Source organism: Artemia franciscana, chromosome 20 (genome assembly GCF_032884065.1).
Source record: "Artemia franciscana chromosome 20, ASM3288406v1, whole genome shotgun sequence".
Taxonomy (NCBI): domain Eukaryota; kingdom Metazoa; phylum Arthropoda; class Branchiopoda; order Anostraca; family Artemiidae; genus Artemia; species Artemia franciscana.
This window is the reverse complement of record NC_088882.1, coordinates 10,797,524-10,814,587: the sequence shown is the minus strand read 5'-3', so window position 1 is coordinate 10,814,587 and position 17,064 is coordinate 10,797,524. Positions and strand designations below refer to the sequence as shown.

The 17,064-nt window shown below is 35.0% G+C and overlaps 2 protein-coding genes across 3 annotated transcripts in view; one reads left to right on the top strand and one right to left on the bottom strand.

The window, feature by feature from the left end:
- LOC136039745 (PRKCA-binding protein-like) overlaps positions 1-9,378 on the bottom strand; it is a 95,107-nt gene extending 85,729 nt beyond the window's left edge. The window contains exon 1 of one of the 2 annotated variants that reach the window (XM_065723590.1): positions 9,341-9,378. In XM_065723590.1, coding sequence (XP_065579662.1) covers positions 9,341-9,351 — 11 coding nt within the window. In that variant the 5' untranslated portion in view covers positions 9,352-9,378. Of the gene's footprint in view, positions 1-3,296; positions 3,387-9,340 lie in introns of those variants that run through there. The other variant, XM_065723589.1, reaches the window with a different exon arrangement.
- Positions 3,517-17,064, top strand: part of LOC136039742 (uncharacterized) — a 104,437-nt gene continuing 90,889 nt past the window's right edge. The window contains exons 1-2 of the mRNA XM_065723582.1: positions 3,517-3,746; positions 12,563-12,693. Coding sequence (XP_065579654.1) covers positions 3,665-3,746; positions 12,563-12,693 — 213 coding nt within the window. The 5' untranslated portion in view covers positions 3,517-3,664. The remainder of the gene's footprint in view (positions 3,747-12,562; positions 12,694-17,064) is intronic.

The window sequence follows — 17,064 nt, the reverse complement described above, 5'->3', positions numbered from 1 at the left end:
GTAACGATTAGTTCGTACTTTATGAGGTTTGAACTTTATTTTGTAATCGAGTTCGACTATTGAGAGGGACTGGTTCGGGTAGTAGTGATCGATATTGGCTAGGACAGATTTTCCAAATTGCTAAATATGGAGTCCAAGCCGGACTTTAAGTGGAAATAAATTTAATTTAGCGAGGGCTTGATCCTAGGGTATGTCGCGGTTTCGGAGTATAATCCTTGTTGCTACTCTTTTAGGTTGTTCCAAAAGATTGTTAAACAATTTTCGGCTTCTTAGAAGTTATTTATTTATTTTTATAGACGTTTTTCACAAAATTTGTTGGATTTAATTAGATCCATTTAATTTATTTAATCTATCTACCTTATTTAATATCAGTGTTCTACAATTTTTTCTTCTCTTCTCTCTGTAAGTAAGTGATTTTTCTCTGAGTAAGCCACTCATATTCCTTCTTCTTTACAGGCCAAGGAGCCATCGGGGGAATAGTATAGTGCATTACTGTATGTGTGTTTAATCATTAATAAATCTTATCTTAGAATGTTTAAAAAATGTTCAACAATATCTCAAAATTTGAACTTCACTAACAAATCCTTTACTAAATTATTTTAAGGTTCCCACGCTTCACAAGTCAAAGCACGAGCGTATTTGCAGATCAAAATGCTAACTAACGATGAGAAACAGGCAGACTTTCCACAAAGAGACATCGGGAATACTGATTTTATAGTTTGATTTGGAATTAAATTTTATATCTTTGCTCTATTTTCTTGGCTTCCTAGACTGCTTTTAATATTAGCAACTTCCACGTTTTCAGCTAGTGTATTAAAATTACGCAAACTAAAAGCATTGGAATAACAGAGGAACTGACGTCCCTCTACTGACGGTTCCCTTGACTTTCCCTTTGATGGAATCCGTGACGGTTCCCTTTGACAAGGGAACTGAGGGTTCCCTTGACTTTTTCTTTTTGCAAAAGATAATTATTTCTGTCAAATTTGCGGCTATTCAAAACTTCTTGAGGTTCATTTACTCTCCTCTTAACTTAAAAAAAAATGATCATTTCATTAACCGCTTTGCAAATAAACACGCATCCGTGATCTGCCTTCTGGCAAAAAATGCAAAATTCCACATTTTTGTAGATAGGAGCTCGAAACTTCTACAATAGGGTTCTCTGATACGCTGAATCTGATGGCGTGATTTTCGTTAAGATTCTATGACTTTTAGGGGGCGTTTCCACCTATTTTCTAAATTAACGCAAATTTTCTCAGGCTCGTAACTTTTGATGGGTAGGACTAAACTTGATGAAACTTATATATTTAAAACCAGCATTGAAATGCGATTCTTTTGATATAGCTATTGGTATCAAAATCCATTTTTTAGAGTTTTGGTTACTATTGAGCCGGGTCGCTCCTTACTACAGTTCGTTACCACGAACTGTTTGATAGTCAAAAGATCATATAATAAGGCTTTTGGGACTGGCACAAACCACCAGAGCCTGAGGGCGAGAGCTGTAAGTTAGGTCCTTGGAGCATTTAAGGTTCTTACGGAAAGGATGGTAATATTAAGTTTAGAGGTGACTCATTCTGTTGAAATTAAAACTTCTAGTTCCCTTTTAAGAGTCAAATGTAATGGAGGTTGTGAAAATGAAAATGGACTACCTCCCTTTTCACCGAGCGCATATAATTGAAATTGTGCAATGACAATTGTATTTAAAATAGTCCAAAGAACATATAACAATACCCTGAATGCCAATAAGGTTTTTATAGAATGGGTCGTCGTATTTAATTTAGAAGGGTCCCATTTGATTTTAGATTGGAAGTTATAGTACCCTTTTTAATATTCAAAGTGATTTGAGAGCAGTACCCCCCCTCCCACTCGCATCATTTCCCAAAACGAACATCCAAACAAAGTTTCGAAACATTAATTTACTTCAGGATAGTTGAAAGGTTCAGTAATTTGCGTTTTGGGATGTCTCCCCCTGAGTCTTCAGGGTAAGGGCTGTGAATTATGCAATTTTCTCATTGTTTACATATAGTATACGTTATTTTAAAAAAACGTATGCATGTTTGACTTGTATTGTCCCAAAATATAAAGGGCATTAAGATGAGTTTTTCAGGGAATGCTGAGGGGAGTGTTGAACAAAATCAAAAGATCTTTATGTTTATGTGGGTTGTCAAAAGGGTGTAACTCAGGAATGACTGAGTATGTTAATTCGGAATTTTCAATGATCAACTGACGAAAAAAGGCAATATTTGCAGGCTACTACAGCTAAAACTACTGCTGCTACAAGTAATAAACTGTTACCATTAATATTACTAAACTATTACTTCTGTAGCGAGTACTAATAAGGTTGAGGCTATTAAAAATAAATTCTGATGGAACGTTGAGGGGAAATTTGAACTAAATCAGAATATACTCTGTGTATACAGATTGCTGATACGTACGGGCGTGTACGGGTGAGTACGGGTGTACCAGAAATGTTTTTGGCACGGCTTATCATATCAAGAGGAAACTTCATGAGTAATTTGTTAAGGAACAAATTTCAAACTTGAACAGATTTTAAACTCCAGCAAACCTAAAGATGCTTAGTAATTTGAACAAAAGTAGTTTATTGCTTCTAATTTACACTGCTCTGACCTATTAGCTTCATTTGTATACTATTGTTAATAAAAACAGCAATAGGTAAAGGGAGGCCAGAGGAGGCGTTTAGCGGGGCACAGTCGGTGTCTCAGTGACAATGCCTGGCGAGGGTGTCGATTGACGAAAACTATGGGTTGGAGGCAAAATGCATTTTTAAAATCTAGAGGAAGCTTTGTGTGTTTTTTTTAAATCAAAATACCAAAAACAAGATATTTTTCAAATATAAGGGGCAGATTCTCCCCCCCCCCACTAATTGACACCCGTGCTGCCTGCCAGTGGTAGTAATTGCTCCATCATGTCCATTTTATGACCAAATTATAAAAGTGTCAATAGAATAAATTTTTGAATCAATTCCAGCTTGTATATCAAACTTTAAGGGGAGTTTAACCCTTTGTCCCTAACTACCCTAGTTGCATTATTTGTGTAATTACAATTTATAGTCTAGGTATGATTAAAGCTCTAACTTTTGAGTTCCTTTCAAATTAACGACGAGGGATTATATTAAGAGCGTTATATATTTGTGATTATATTTTCGCTAACTTGAACTTCAGAAGTACAGCACCGTTAGCTAGAGTGCAGCTTAGACACATTCAATTTCATTTATATTTTCATAGGATTAACTTTTGCAAAGGTCAATATCAAACCGTTAAATACTTAACGTGACTTACCCCTTTCGCATTCATACTTTCAATCATCTCCTTTGTTATTTCTTACTTAATCCAGTCTAATCTCATATCAATGCCACTCAAGTTTAAAAGCACATAACTACGAAAATATACAGCAAACACAAGCGAGAAATTTCTCTTTCTGTGATTGGCTACTGCACTCTCGCTTTTTATTGGTGGGTAGCCGGCATTGCTAGAATTTCCATGAGTGAAGATGCTTTTTGGTTTGACCTAAATAGCACTAGGTTAGTTATGTCGACCCCGAAGCTTAAAGTGAAATGTCGTAGAAATCGGCGGGATTCTTGCTTCGACTTTCAACAGTGCAAGTTCTGAAAGTGAAACCCTAAGAATCGCAATTCTAAGTTTTCATCATGCAGTTAATTGTGCTTGGAGTAGTGCTGTTCTTATTAATTGCTTTCTCATCCGGGATGGATGGGAACATTTACAAACCTGGTAAAAATTTATTTTTCATTGGTAGTTTTTTAGCAAAATATTTATTTTTTAATAATCTAGACCACAGTGAATATGACCGTATTTGATGACACCTGTCAGAGCCCTATCCAGGGCTAGCTCAGGGGGGTACCAAACAGATTTTGTTCGGGGGAGTTGAAGGATTTATACTTGCATTTTTACGACCAATTTACGAGACCGATAATTTTTCTGGAAGAGGTGCTCAAACGTGGTAACCCCTATACTTCAGTTTGAAATAGGGAAGTATAGCCAGGAAACCCCTCCAGCAAGGGTCGTATCCAGGATTTTTTTCGGGGTGGTTTTTACACAAAAAAAAACGGCATAAAAATGAGTCTATACCTATTTTTGTTACGTATTGACGAGTGAAACAAATATTTTTTTGCGGGGGGGGGGGGGGGTTAAAACCCCCTAGCCCCCCTCCCCCAGATACGGCCTTGCCTCCCTCATGCAAATATTTGCGCGATTGGTATATTTTCTCTACAACACCTTTATAATTTTAAAATCATCCTTGAACTAATGCTTGTGTGAGTACCTGATTAAAAAAACGGTTTCCTCTTAAAATGACAGTTCAAATGATTCAACGCGAGCAGGCACCAAACAAACATTCTAAATACCCAAGCCTATAATCCCTGAAGATTCGGGACAACCTATATACCAATTTAAGGTAAGCACAATGAAGCATAGGCACGATGTCCCACCCCTCCCTTCATCCCCATTACCAATATTCTTGGTTTTCCTACACTTTAGTATAATATGATAATATTTATGTTTTTTTTAATATATATATCCTGCAACAAGTTTCAAACATTCCTTCGTGTGTCCTTGATCGAATACTGAACCAACTTTTAGAAACCGGTTTGATTAAGCAAAAACCAAAATCAATTATTAGTTAATACTAACAATATGGACGATTTCAAGTTAATGATGAATTAAAATCAAAAGAAGCAATTAATCTTTGGTTTTCAGTCATCTTTTTGAGGACTTGGTCGCCTTGATATCTGAATGACTCGAGTGTTGCAAATTACACATAATCTATCCGACGGACCTTAAAAACCAAAGTACCTTGGAATCGCTATAATACTCAAAGGAAGAAAAATTACGAGCAATAGGCTAAATTGTTAAAATTAAAAACATGATTTAAATTTCGAAAATTTTGCGTGAATCTTGGTTAATGGATTCACGGAGTTTATAATAACCACGGAGTTTATCTGAACTACGCCTCAATTTTATCGACCTCTATGGTGGAAAGGACGGGGTGTCAGACGGTTTGTCATTCGCTTTCCCTCCCAAGATTGTCTACCCGATCCCCCTGGATGTTGAAAAATAGATTTTTTCGTATTTTCACTGAAAAATGACCTTTTTTCTTGAAAAATTAGAAAAAATCTAAATTTTCCTACTAGATGTTGACGAAAATATTATCATCTTCCTCTCTCCATCTCTGTGGATTGACATCACTGCTTTACGGTAGATTCAGTGAGAATAAAACTTTTTTTCTGAATGTCCTCGTATAGCAACAAAAAATAACCGTTCCAGGCAAGAATTCCCAAGAGCTCAAATTTGCCTATATGGAAATGAAATGGCGTTTAAATTTTACCTTGTACACATTACCTAGACAGTTTACATTACACTAAAACAGCAGGGAAATGGGCACGTCTCAAATCCAACTTTACTTTAGCCGTCGAAAATTTTAAACTACTATTTAAATAATGCTAATCTAATCCAAAGTAAAACACCTCATGCGAGGTAATGAAAGAGAGTGTGTGCCTGTTTCCTACAATTCTTAGAGTTTGCTATCGCCATGCGTATATTTTTTACAAAATGCAAACTGTTAAAAATTTCGAAACTACGAATTTTGAATGATTCTGAAACTTGAGTACTTATCAGCTTTAACCAAAGCCAGCTTGCAAAATAAAGAGAATTGGCGGGTTCTAGGACCATTCAGCACTAAATTTGAAAGTTTCAAGTAAAAATCATGCGAAATTTGCATCTGTTTCTATCAGCTTCTATAAGTGCTGGTTCGTGAGGAGAATATCTTCAGTGAAAGGGGTTAATTTAAAAAAAATAAACAACAAACTACAAATAATATGAAAAATAAAAACAAAACCAAAAATAAAGCAATCCGTCGGATAGTAGAAGGGGCAGGCTCCAAGCCCCCCCCTCCCCCTGCAGCCCCTCTCTCTCACTAAAATAGGAGCCTGAATGATAACTTAAATTCAGCTAGGTAATAAAACGGACCCTGTAACCTTATTAATATAATTTTTCAGCTCTGTCCCATTTGGGATGTTTTGTATCAGTTATGCAGACTTGGCGGGATAGTATTTAAGGAAGGGCCATACATTTAAGTATTACCTGAAAAACACGGGAACTAATTCAGTAAAGTGATTTCAATCAGAGATTTCTATAATGTTATTCTCAATAGGCCAAAAACTACACAGGTATGGGGGGGGTGTAGGCTATATTCGTCAGGGCTTAGATCAACTGTGCGAGATCTGTAGAAAAAAAATGAGAAATGAGAAAAAATGTAGAAAAAAAGTCAGAGTCTGTAAAAAAGAAACAACACCACTCAACTGTCGTCAGCACCGAATTAAAAAAAAAAAAAAAAAAAAAACATACAGATAATCTTCTTTTCCCAGTACAAAAGTATAACCAAAAAAATTTTTATCGTAGAAAAAAAAAATCATACAATCTGTTTAGATCTGCTTAGGGGAGATTGTTCAGTTTGCAATGCCATTGGAATTACATTTAGCGTGTTCAAAAATAGTAAGTTTTACTCTAGCTTATTAGGTCTGATGCTAATTTGTAAGAGAATATAGCTATCTAGTGTTACACAAGGCCGTATCCTGGAAGGATTTAGGGGGTTTGACCTCCTCCCCTAAATGTTTATTCGGCTCATAAAAACTCAACAAAAAAGAATATAAACAAATTTTTCTTGTATTTTAAAAGTTTATTTTGTTCAAGCCCCCCCCCCCCAAAAAAAAAAAAAATCTTTGTTGCACCCCACCCACAAAAAAAATCCTGGACACGGACTTGATGTCACTATACCAGTGGTATCAATCCACAAAAATGTATTAGGGGAACGGAAAATTTTATTTTTCTAAGTCTGAGGGGGGGGGGGGCAACTCCACTGTTGTTTTTTTTCAATGACAAGATGAAAAGAGTCATTTTCCAATGAGTAAATCCCTCCCTCAAATAAAAGGGCAATTTAGGGCTTAGGGGGAGGGCAAACCTAATTGGACAATTCCTTCCAAGCCTTTCCAATTCTTACTGATATTATATTTATTACATTAGGAAAACTAGATTTTCCTATAAGTAAATTAGATTTTCCTACATTGGGTTAACTTTTAAAATATCTTACTTTTTCCTGTAGGAAAATTTCCTTATAGTCTTTGTTAAAGTGTTTGTTTTGGCAAATCAGAGGGGTTGCTCAGTTTCCACTACCTAGTGAATATCCGTGAATTCCACTTGCACCGTCAAACGCGGCAAACTCTCCCTACCCTACCTCTCTCCGTGCCAGGCTGGTACCCTCTCATTATGCGAGGCATGTTGCATCGAATTTTTGGAAGCACATAGCATCGGCGGGCTAAATAGGTCACCCAAAGTAAATGTGCTACCTATTGCTCCTAGCTATGGCTCCATTACTCTACCTGACTCCGCGTTCCAATAATACTAATGTTTTCAACTTGTGTCGCGTCGGTGCAGTATGTGCGAAACATAGAAATAACATTAATCATATGCTAATTAAAACGTCATTTGTAGTAATTAATTGAGGATCACTTTCACTTATTGAAAATAACTCTCCGTCATTATTTCATGAGTTTTGGGGTTCATAAATATGGAAACGGGAATAGTTACAAAGTTTTGGCGTTAATAGGTTCGTTAACAAGCTATTATTAGGTGCATCGATCTTCTTAATTTCCTTGTCCGTTGAAAAATGTAAGACGAATAGAGAAAAAGGGATGATTGAAGACAATTTCAGAATAAACAAATTGATATCGATACCACTGTCTAGATTTTGTAATTTAGACTGTATTTATATTCACCTTTAAATTCTATTCAGATCCTAGCCGAGTGATCAGCGCACTGGACTTGAAATCCTGAGAACAGGGGTTAGAGTCCTGGTGTGGCTGGAACGGGGGTCGAAGGTTTGATTCTCTTAGCTCAGCCAGAGTCAACCCAGTTTCAAATGGGTACCTGGAGAAGTCTGGGCGAAAAACTCGGGAAGCGTCGGATGATTTACCCGCAACCCCGCATTGCACTCGCGGCCGAAGGCAGTGAATCAGGAGATCAGTACCTGTGTAATGCAGACCATTGGTCAAAATGCGAAAAAAAAAAAATTAAGCAAGATTATATTCTAGTTCCAAAAGAGCACGAATTATATTATCAACTACTAAAAAACGAAATGCCGTTCGAAATATTTACCAAATTATCCGAGAAAACTCAAATGGAGACACTTCTTCATGAAGAGCTGATTTTTAGCTTTTTCTTCTCTAGTCGAGTGATTTTTAATGAATTTCTCGAGGTAATCCAAGTTACAATTGAAGCATTGCAGAAGCAGAAGGGATATTGTTAATCTAAACCTACTCGTAAAATAGCGAGATGGTAGCTGAGTTTTGGTTCCAAGATTTAATACCAATGAAAACAGAAAACATTGAACTTTTAAACCTATTACTAAATTAGTTAATAAATTAGTCTTAATAGAGGATAATTCAATCAATTAATTGGATAAATCCAATTAATCTTAATTAATTGATTCGTAAATATTTTTTTTTCTTAACGCATCATTTCGACTTTAAAGGGGAATAGGATTCTTTTCTCTTTTCGGATAATTGGAGGAGCTTCTTTCCACTTTTTCCACATCGGGACGCACAAAGTTAAATCTGCGCGCCTAATTCCTGTGGTATCCAATAGCTTTTATGATCTTAGAAATATAAATTTCTATCACCCTTTTATTGATTTGACAAAGTTACCCCCTCCCTACCTAGAGCGGGCTAATGGCTAATGATGCTCGTCCTGGGTTCCATCCCGCTTTTACAGAATATGTGGGAAATGCAAAAAAGCCGGTAGCGTCAATTGGAAGGGCTGAATCATCTATATTTTTCTCTCCAACTCTCTAGATTTTGAAAAAATACTTTTTCGGAGAATTTCAATGAAAAATTTCATTTTTAAATTTTTATTGAAAAAACTGAAAAAAGTAAATTTGCTCCCCAAATATTGAAAATACGGGTCGCCCTTCCCCTAAATTTTCGCCACTGCAAAAATAGTGGGACATTGATATCTAAGTCATAGAAACACGTTGTTTTCAAGAATTACTGTCCAGGTTCATAATATAACATCAAACTTGATTTCAGCAAACATTTATTGCTTTTAAAACTGCCTTAACCATAAAAAGACCTACCTGCACAAACATCTGAGTTTTTTTTTTCAATATTTCCGGAAGATTTCTCTGCTTTGGTTTTTCAATTACTCCATCGTGCACACTCCCCTTCCCTCCCTCCCTCTCCCGACGAAAAAATCTAATGTATGTGTCCACTAGAAAGACTTGTCATATTGAGCTAAATGAATTTAAAACTTCTTACTTTATTCTCATTTTTTACTGGAATAGATCACACAAAATTTATTTTAACTGAACTCAACTACCACACATTTTCCATTTTTATTTTTTTGGCAAATAAAGTAAAACAGCTTTATTGATGCATGTTCTAAAATGAAAGATAGACGCGTGCCTGACTCAATCTAATTTATATTATTCTTCAGAAGAGCTGATTTTCTGCCAATATATGTGGGAAGAAAATTTGATATATCAGGTTTTTACTATTCTACCTACAATTTCAACTTATAAGTTCTCATTGCTGACAGCTATAGCACATGCTTTTAGCTGATTTTTAATAGCATTGCATTTTCTAAATGAGATACTTCTTTAAAATAATGGTAGTATCTTCATAAGAAATGTAAGAACTCTTAAAAATTCTAAAAACATACTTTTGGTTCAAATTCATTGGCCCTTAAAAAAGCAGTCTTCCTTAAAAAAAAATAACAAAAAGTATAATTTTAGCGTAAAGAGCGAGGGATTGAGGAGAGGACGGTCCCTTTCATATACGGAATAATTTCTGTTCATTTTAAGTTTTATGTTGTTAATTACTTTCAGTTGAAAAATCTTTTTTATTGAACTTGTGACTGTATTTTCAAGTCGTGCTAGGACCCCACCCCCACTTTGTTTAACATTTTCTCAGAAAAATTACCCTCGGAAACTTTCCACCAACAGAAAATTTGCCCTTTGGAAAAACCCCTCGTAGAACATCCTTCCCCCCAAAAATAGTATGTATATTTCCCAATAATAAATACTAAATATGAGCAACGAGAAAGTTGGGTAACTTATGATACTCTCCCCGGGGACTATGGGGGCTATGTCATCCCCAAAGGCATAGTTATTGGACCTTTAATTATACTGAATAAAATAGCAATATCAAAACTTTGACCGAATGTTTATACAAAACAGGGGCGTGGGAGAGGGGGTTAGCTGTCCTCCAAGCGTTCTAGTCACTTAAAAAGGGCACTAGAACTTTTGATTTCCGACCAAACGGTTCCTCTCGCGGTCCTTTCGGAACAATGGTTTAATACGGTTATCTATGGGGAGAAAAAAAACAAACACGCATGCATGCGTCCGTGATCTTTCTTTCGAAAAAAAAATCCAAAACGTCACATTTTTGAAGACAGAAGATTTAAGTCTGTACAATAGGGCCTTCTGAATTGTGTAAAACCTGATGATATGGCTTTTATGAAGGTTGCTTGAGTTTTTGGGAATGTTTCCCCCCTTTTTTTCAAAAATCAGGCAATTTTTTCTCAGGCTCTTAGCTTCTGATGTGTTACATTAAACTTAATAAAATTTATATATTTGGGATCAGCATAACAAAAGAATTCTTTTGGCGTACCTATTGTTATCCGTTTTTTACAGTTCTGATTACTATTGGGCCGAGTCGCTCCTTACTTACAATCCGTTACCACGAACTGCTTGACTCCAGACGAGAGCAGGCTCCTGTCGACTATCGCTTTTTCTTCTTCTTTTTGTTCTTCTAGGTATTTTTATTTTGTTTTTCTTATTTTTTCTGACTTTTGCCTCTTGTATGTTTTTTTTATAACTGCATTGCTGATTTCATTTGAATAATTTAGCTAGTTGTGCCTTTGCGTTTAAGTTAGTTGACACTTTGTCCGTGTAATCGTTATTTCTTTGTTATCCTCATTAGTTAGTTAAAGATACAGAGCAAACTTTATTTTGACGACAGTCAATCAGGCAAATCTGTGACAGAGTTTTAGGGGTTACACAATTTTATGTAATTTTCATAATCACCAATCTTTTCCCATTGTTTTTTCATAGTTTTATGTAGTTTTTTTTCGAATTCATTTCACTATTGGGCTCACTCCCTTTTTGGAAAAAAATCTATATCGATCCAAATTAATTGCTGCAGATGTACCTAATGTCGATTACCACATATCCCTTTATTATTATTATTTGTTTATTTTTACAAATCAACATGACAGCTTTATTGATAAGTATCCTTAAAAAAAAAAAACCTACCATCTGGCCACCACCATCTAATATAATATTATCATTGCACAAATTTAAGACTTCGGCTGATTTTCTACCTGTAATTGTGGGGAATGTTTCATGAGAATAAAATATACGCAAACATATTTTACTTAATCTACATTTCGAAACTTTATATTGACGCGCAAAAATTTACAATTTTATCTTTACCCGGCCTTTTGGATTCAGCTCGTTAATCGTCAACTTTTGGAATTTGCTAATCCTATGAATACTTGAATATATACACGTACCCAATTTTTTTTGGTGGGGGGGAGAGGAGATTGCACAAAAAATCCATATGTAATTTTAAAAATGAGCAATTAAAAGAGAAATTAACAGAATTAACGAAGAATTATTAAAAATCAAGATTTGGGAGGAGCTACAGGGTCCGAAGGTTCCCTTGTGTGCTTAAATGTATACATATCTACAAAGAGCCAAATTTTGTAGGTTTTCGATTTTTTTTTTGCCCCGGGTATAAGGTACAAGGAGCCCTTGGAGAACTTTTTGCCTTATGGCTTAGAAATAAATTTCTTGGGCTTTCAACGCTACCCATGGGGAATCTAAAAATTGAACCAAGAGTTAAAACTAGGTCGAGTCGATGCACCTACTAGAACTTCATAGATTTTGGTTTTCTTGGTTTTGAACTTCCTCTTAGAATTCTCCCCTAGTTGGCTAGGAAAAAAATCGAACTTTCTGTGCTACCTATGAAGAATCTAAAAATTGCACCAAGAGTAAAACCTAGATCGAGTCGAAACACCTACTTAAACTTTATAGATTTAGTTTTCTGGGTTTGGAAATTCTTCTTAGAATCCCCCCTAGTTGGTTAGAAAAAAAATGGGCTTTCCGTGCTACCAATGAAGAATCTAAAAATTGCACCAGGAGTAAAACCTAGATCGAGTCGAAGCACCTACTGAAACTTTATGGATTTAGGTTTTCTGGGTTTTGAACCTTTTCTTAGAATCTCCCCTAGTGGGTTAAAAAAAAATGGACTTCCAAGCTACCCATGAAGAACCGAAAAATTGCGCCAAGAGTTACGCCTACTGAAACTTTAGAGATTTAGATTTCCTGGGTTTTGAGCCTCTTTTTCGAAAATTCACTTTGTCTCCCTTTAAGGATTGAATCTGTATGGCCCATTGATTATTATATGATTATTATATGTATTTTTGTATTTCAAACGTCTTCCAGTACATTCTATGAAACAATTTAATTCTTTCAGGTCGGCAAAGGCGCGACATGTTTGAAGATGAGAACTCCAAGGATGCAAGTGACTATGGAAGGAAGCTTATATACAAAGATAGAATTGGAGAATTGGATGACAAACGGATTCGTGGAAGGAGTCCTAGTCCGGTAATGTCCAGTCTCCTATTATTTTGTCTTTCTAGGCGGCTTCGTAGTAGTAAAATTTATAAGGCTCTGATCCTGGGGGGAGGAGGGGAGGTGGGGGACAAACCGCTATTAAAGAATTAAAAGTTGTAATGGACTCATGCAACCCACGGTTCGAGCAGACAATCGTTGTTTAAATGACTTTGAGCCCTTAAACCCACGCTTATTGCCAGAGATGAGTTGGAACTTATAATAAATACACGTATAATCCTTGCATCCTTAATCCCAGGTCAATAAATAAATATTGATTCCAACTATTACTTCATAGTTTTTAGTCAATTCGGATATTGTTTTGATATTTAATTTAATCCTCCCCCTTAGAAGTAAATCCTGTAAATGTTTTTCTATTCCTAAGAAACATCATCCCGGCGACGTCCTGTTTCTCGAGTTTCCATTTAAATAACATCTTGCCATTTTTCCTGTAAGTTTTTTATTATTTTAAAAGGTAGAGTTGTGAGAAAGAGTCAAACTTAAGCGTAAAGAGCAGGGTGTTTAGGAGGGGACAACCCCTTTACTATACGAAATAACTTCTGTTCTTTTAAGTTTTAATGTCGCTCCTTACTTGCAGTTAAAAAAACTTGTTTTTTTATTTAATAAGTAAATAAAGCTTCATTTAACGCCTTTGTGGAAAGGAAAACATCTATAACGAAATCTTTTCTGTATAAAGTAGGCAAAAATAAAAGAGGTTTCATTTTGTTTTGTGTGACCACAGAGCAACTAGATGTGAATCAACCTGTGACAGTGAGAATCCCTAGTGATCTACTAAAATTTATTGTCCGTAAATTACGTCAAAAAGAAAAATTCAGGTGAATTTACTTTTATGGTAGTTAGTCTAATATAGAAGTTCGCTTAGAAAAAGTAAAATTCATAATTTTCCATTAGAATCCAGAATTCAGGCTTTGAAATGAATGTTGCCTAGTTCTTTATGATATAGCCTACATTAGGCAAATAACCTTAAACGAAGATATTGCATGTCTTAAGTGACAGACTTATCGCATGACTTTTATATCAGACTTATAAATATCACCGTGATCTTTGAGTATGTCACCATAGCTCAATAAAGTCTGATATCTATCACAATTTTTATTCTCTTCCTAATTTCTGACCTTTTAAAGTTATGTTGGTAATATAGTCCATTAGACAGGAGTTATTTATAGTCGATATTGTAGATCTTAAACCTATTAGTGTGGAATGCCAATAGGCCAAAAATCTATCTCTAAAACATTAGATTTATACTTTAGGTCTTGTTTTAGAAATAACTATTTACGACCTCAGATAAGTGACTTATAATTAAGCTGCAATGTGACTTTGGTTCTCAGTTTATCATTTCATTTTATCTTAGTTGAAGTGCACACGTTTTAAGGCCATACTTGGGATGTTCAAGTATGGCTTTGAAAGTTGAGCACTTCGCTAGGTCGAGGGAGATTTTTCTACTAGAAGTTATTAAAGGAAAGTTTTAGATACTTGTTTAACTCACTGTTTATCAAACAAGAAGCAGTAAGAAAATTTTGTCTTTTTTCAGAAATTATTTTTGTCATTTATTCAGAAATTCATATTATTCTTGATCCCACAATGAAAGAAAGGTTAAGACCGCTAGTCTACATTTTTTATGGAGGATTGCAGATTCCCAAATGTGGTAGCCTACTTTTTGGGCATCCATCTGGGCCAAATAAGAGGCTAGTTGGGTTAAATGAGTAGGGGAAGGTCTTAAGAAAGCATTTAGAAGAAACCTGAAGTTCAAGAAGGAGGGGGGTTAAGAGCGAATCTTTTAATAGGTTTGGATGTGGGAGAAGCAGCTATGTTGGAATGGCTGTTCGTTCAGTGTTGGAATTAGTTGTTACTAGAAATATTGAAAGTGGAATTAGCAATAGTAATATAGCAGGCCATACAAAAAGATGCCGACTTCTTTTTATTCAGTTATTTTTCACGATTTTTTCCTTATAATATCCTTTTTCAGTATATTGATTATGTATTTGATTTTAGCTTCCTTTTTAGTTTAGGTTAATTTTATCAAATATGTTCCGTACACATTATTTTCCATTGAAGTTCTATGTGAAAATTGTAGAACTAGTTAAAATTACATTCAGCCTAAAATTAAAAATTGTATTTGAAAATGGAGAATAGTTATGCAATTACTGGTGTAGAAACCGCAAGCACTGACGAAGAAGACTGTAAAACAACGGATTTCTGACTGACGCGTTCCATAGAAAACCAAAAATTTCAGGAATAAGTGAATTTTTTTTTAGCTTTAGTGGTGGTGCTACTCACTTTGATCAAAAACCTTGCCGACATAGTTTCATAATTTCATAGTCAAACCATAAATTCTCAATTGCTATCAATGATAACTAGTTGCCTGGAAGGGTTTGCTTATACACCCTTTGTCATTGAAACAGTCAGCCGACGTAAAGGCTCACAAAATGATTTATAAGACATCGAATCCTCTTTGGGGGATACATAACTCGTATGTAAAACAATTCATGCTTGTTTCAATTTAAATGTCACTTCCAACTTTTATTAAAAACCACTTTTTTTTAATATGAAGAAGCGCTATTACAAAGTCTAAACAAACTAGTACCCGAATGTTTCTTTAAGAACAAGAAGAAATTGTGCATACTGACAAGACCGATCTTATTATGGAAAGTAGTTATGGCAATTTAGAATGCAGCATTAATGTTCTTCCGATCATCCTACTTAAATATTAGCATGTGATTAGGTAGGCTACTTCACACCCTTGTGTAAAATAACTTTCTGGGTGATATGAATGGACTGTTACAACAAGATTTAAAATTGACAGCTTGTAACGTATTTGAAAATCACTACTGTTCAAATTTCTGACATGACTTTTTGTATATTATTTACATATTTTAAGATAAAAACTATTTGGGCTGACAGAGCCTGATCCCAAATAAACAAAAAAAAGGTATACAGGAACCTGTTTTGCGGGTATGTGGATGAGGATATAAAATGGAAATAATGAGATAGGGCAATTCTCATTTCATGCATAATTGGAAATGGTAATTGTCGCTTTCTATTGCATAAATATTTAACAACGGACAGTGCAGCTAACACGGTTGATATATATATATATATATATATATATATATATATATATATATATATATATATATATATATATATATATATATATATATATATCGACAATGACGGCTCTACTGTGTATGTAGAGCCGTCAATTGGAAATAATGAGATAGGGCAATTCTCATTTCATGCATAATTGGAAATGGTAATTGTCGCTTTCTATTGCATAAATATTTAACAACGGACAGTGCAGCTAACACGGTTGATATATATATATATATATATATATATATATATATATATATATATATATATATATATATATATATATATATATATATATATATATATATATATATATATATATATATATATATATATATATATATATATATATATATATATATATATATATATATATATATATATATATATATATATATATATATATATCGACAATGACGGCTCTACTGTGTGAGAGGGACAAAGAAAAGCTCCTTCGTAACCACTAGCGCCTTCTCCCTCAAATCACTTCCTTGTCAGTTAGTCCTTCAGTTTCCGTCCCTTTATCTAATAATATGAAAAAAACTTCGTTTTCTTAAAGAGTTAAAGAGGCTGCGTCCCAAAGTCGAACCTTAAAACGTACAGGAATTAGAAGAGGCAGTTGGGGGGCTGCCGCCCCCCAAACCCCCAGCTTTTAAAGACTCTTTTGTACAGGTTTTTTTTTTTTGCTAACCCCCCGCTCTTGCCTTCGGAAAGGCCCTCTTTTAATTAACAAAAAATTGAAATGAATGAATAATGGAATAACTTCGAAAAATGTTAAACACAAGAGGACAGGAGAACCATTGCGCCGAAACTAGTAAATAGTAACAATGAAGTCCCCCCACAAAAAAAACCTGTACAAAAGAGTCTTTAAAAGCTGGGGGTTTGGGGGGCGGCAGCCCCCCAACTGCCTCTTCTAATTCCTGTACGTTTTAAGGTTCGACTTTGGGACGCAGCCTCTTTAACTCTTTAAGAAAACGAAGTTTTTTTCATATTATTTCTGTACGTTTTTCTACAATCCATGGTGGATGTAATTTAATAATTCCTGTACTCCTCGTACAGGAATTAGGAGAGGAACTTGGGTGGCTGCCGCCCCCCCCCCCGCTTTTAAATCGTTGTATAAAATAGAAAAAAATTAGGACTATAAGAAGACTATTAGGAGAGGCAAACCCCCCGCTTTTAAAGACTCTTTTGTACAGGTTTAATTTTTTTTCATATTAATTCTGTACGTTTTTCTACAATCCATGGTGGATG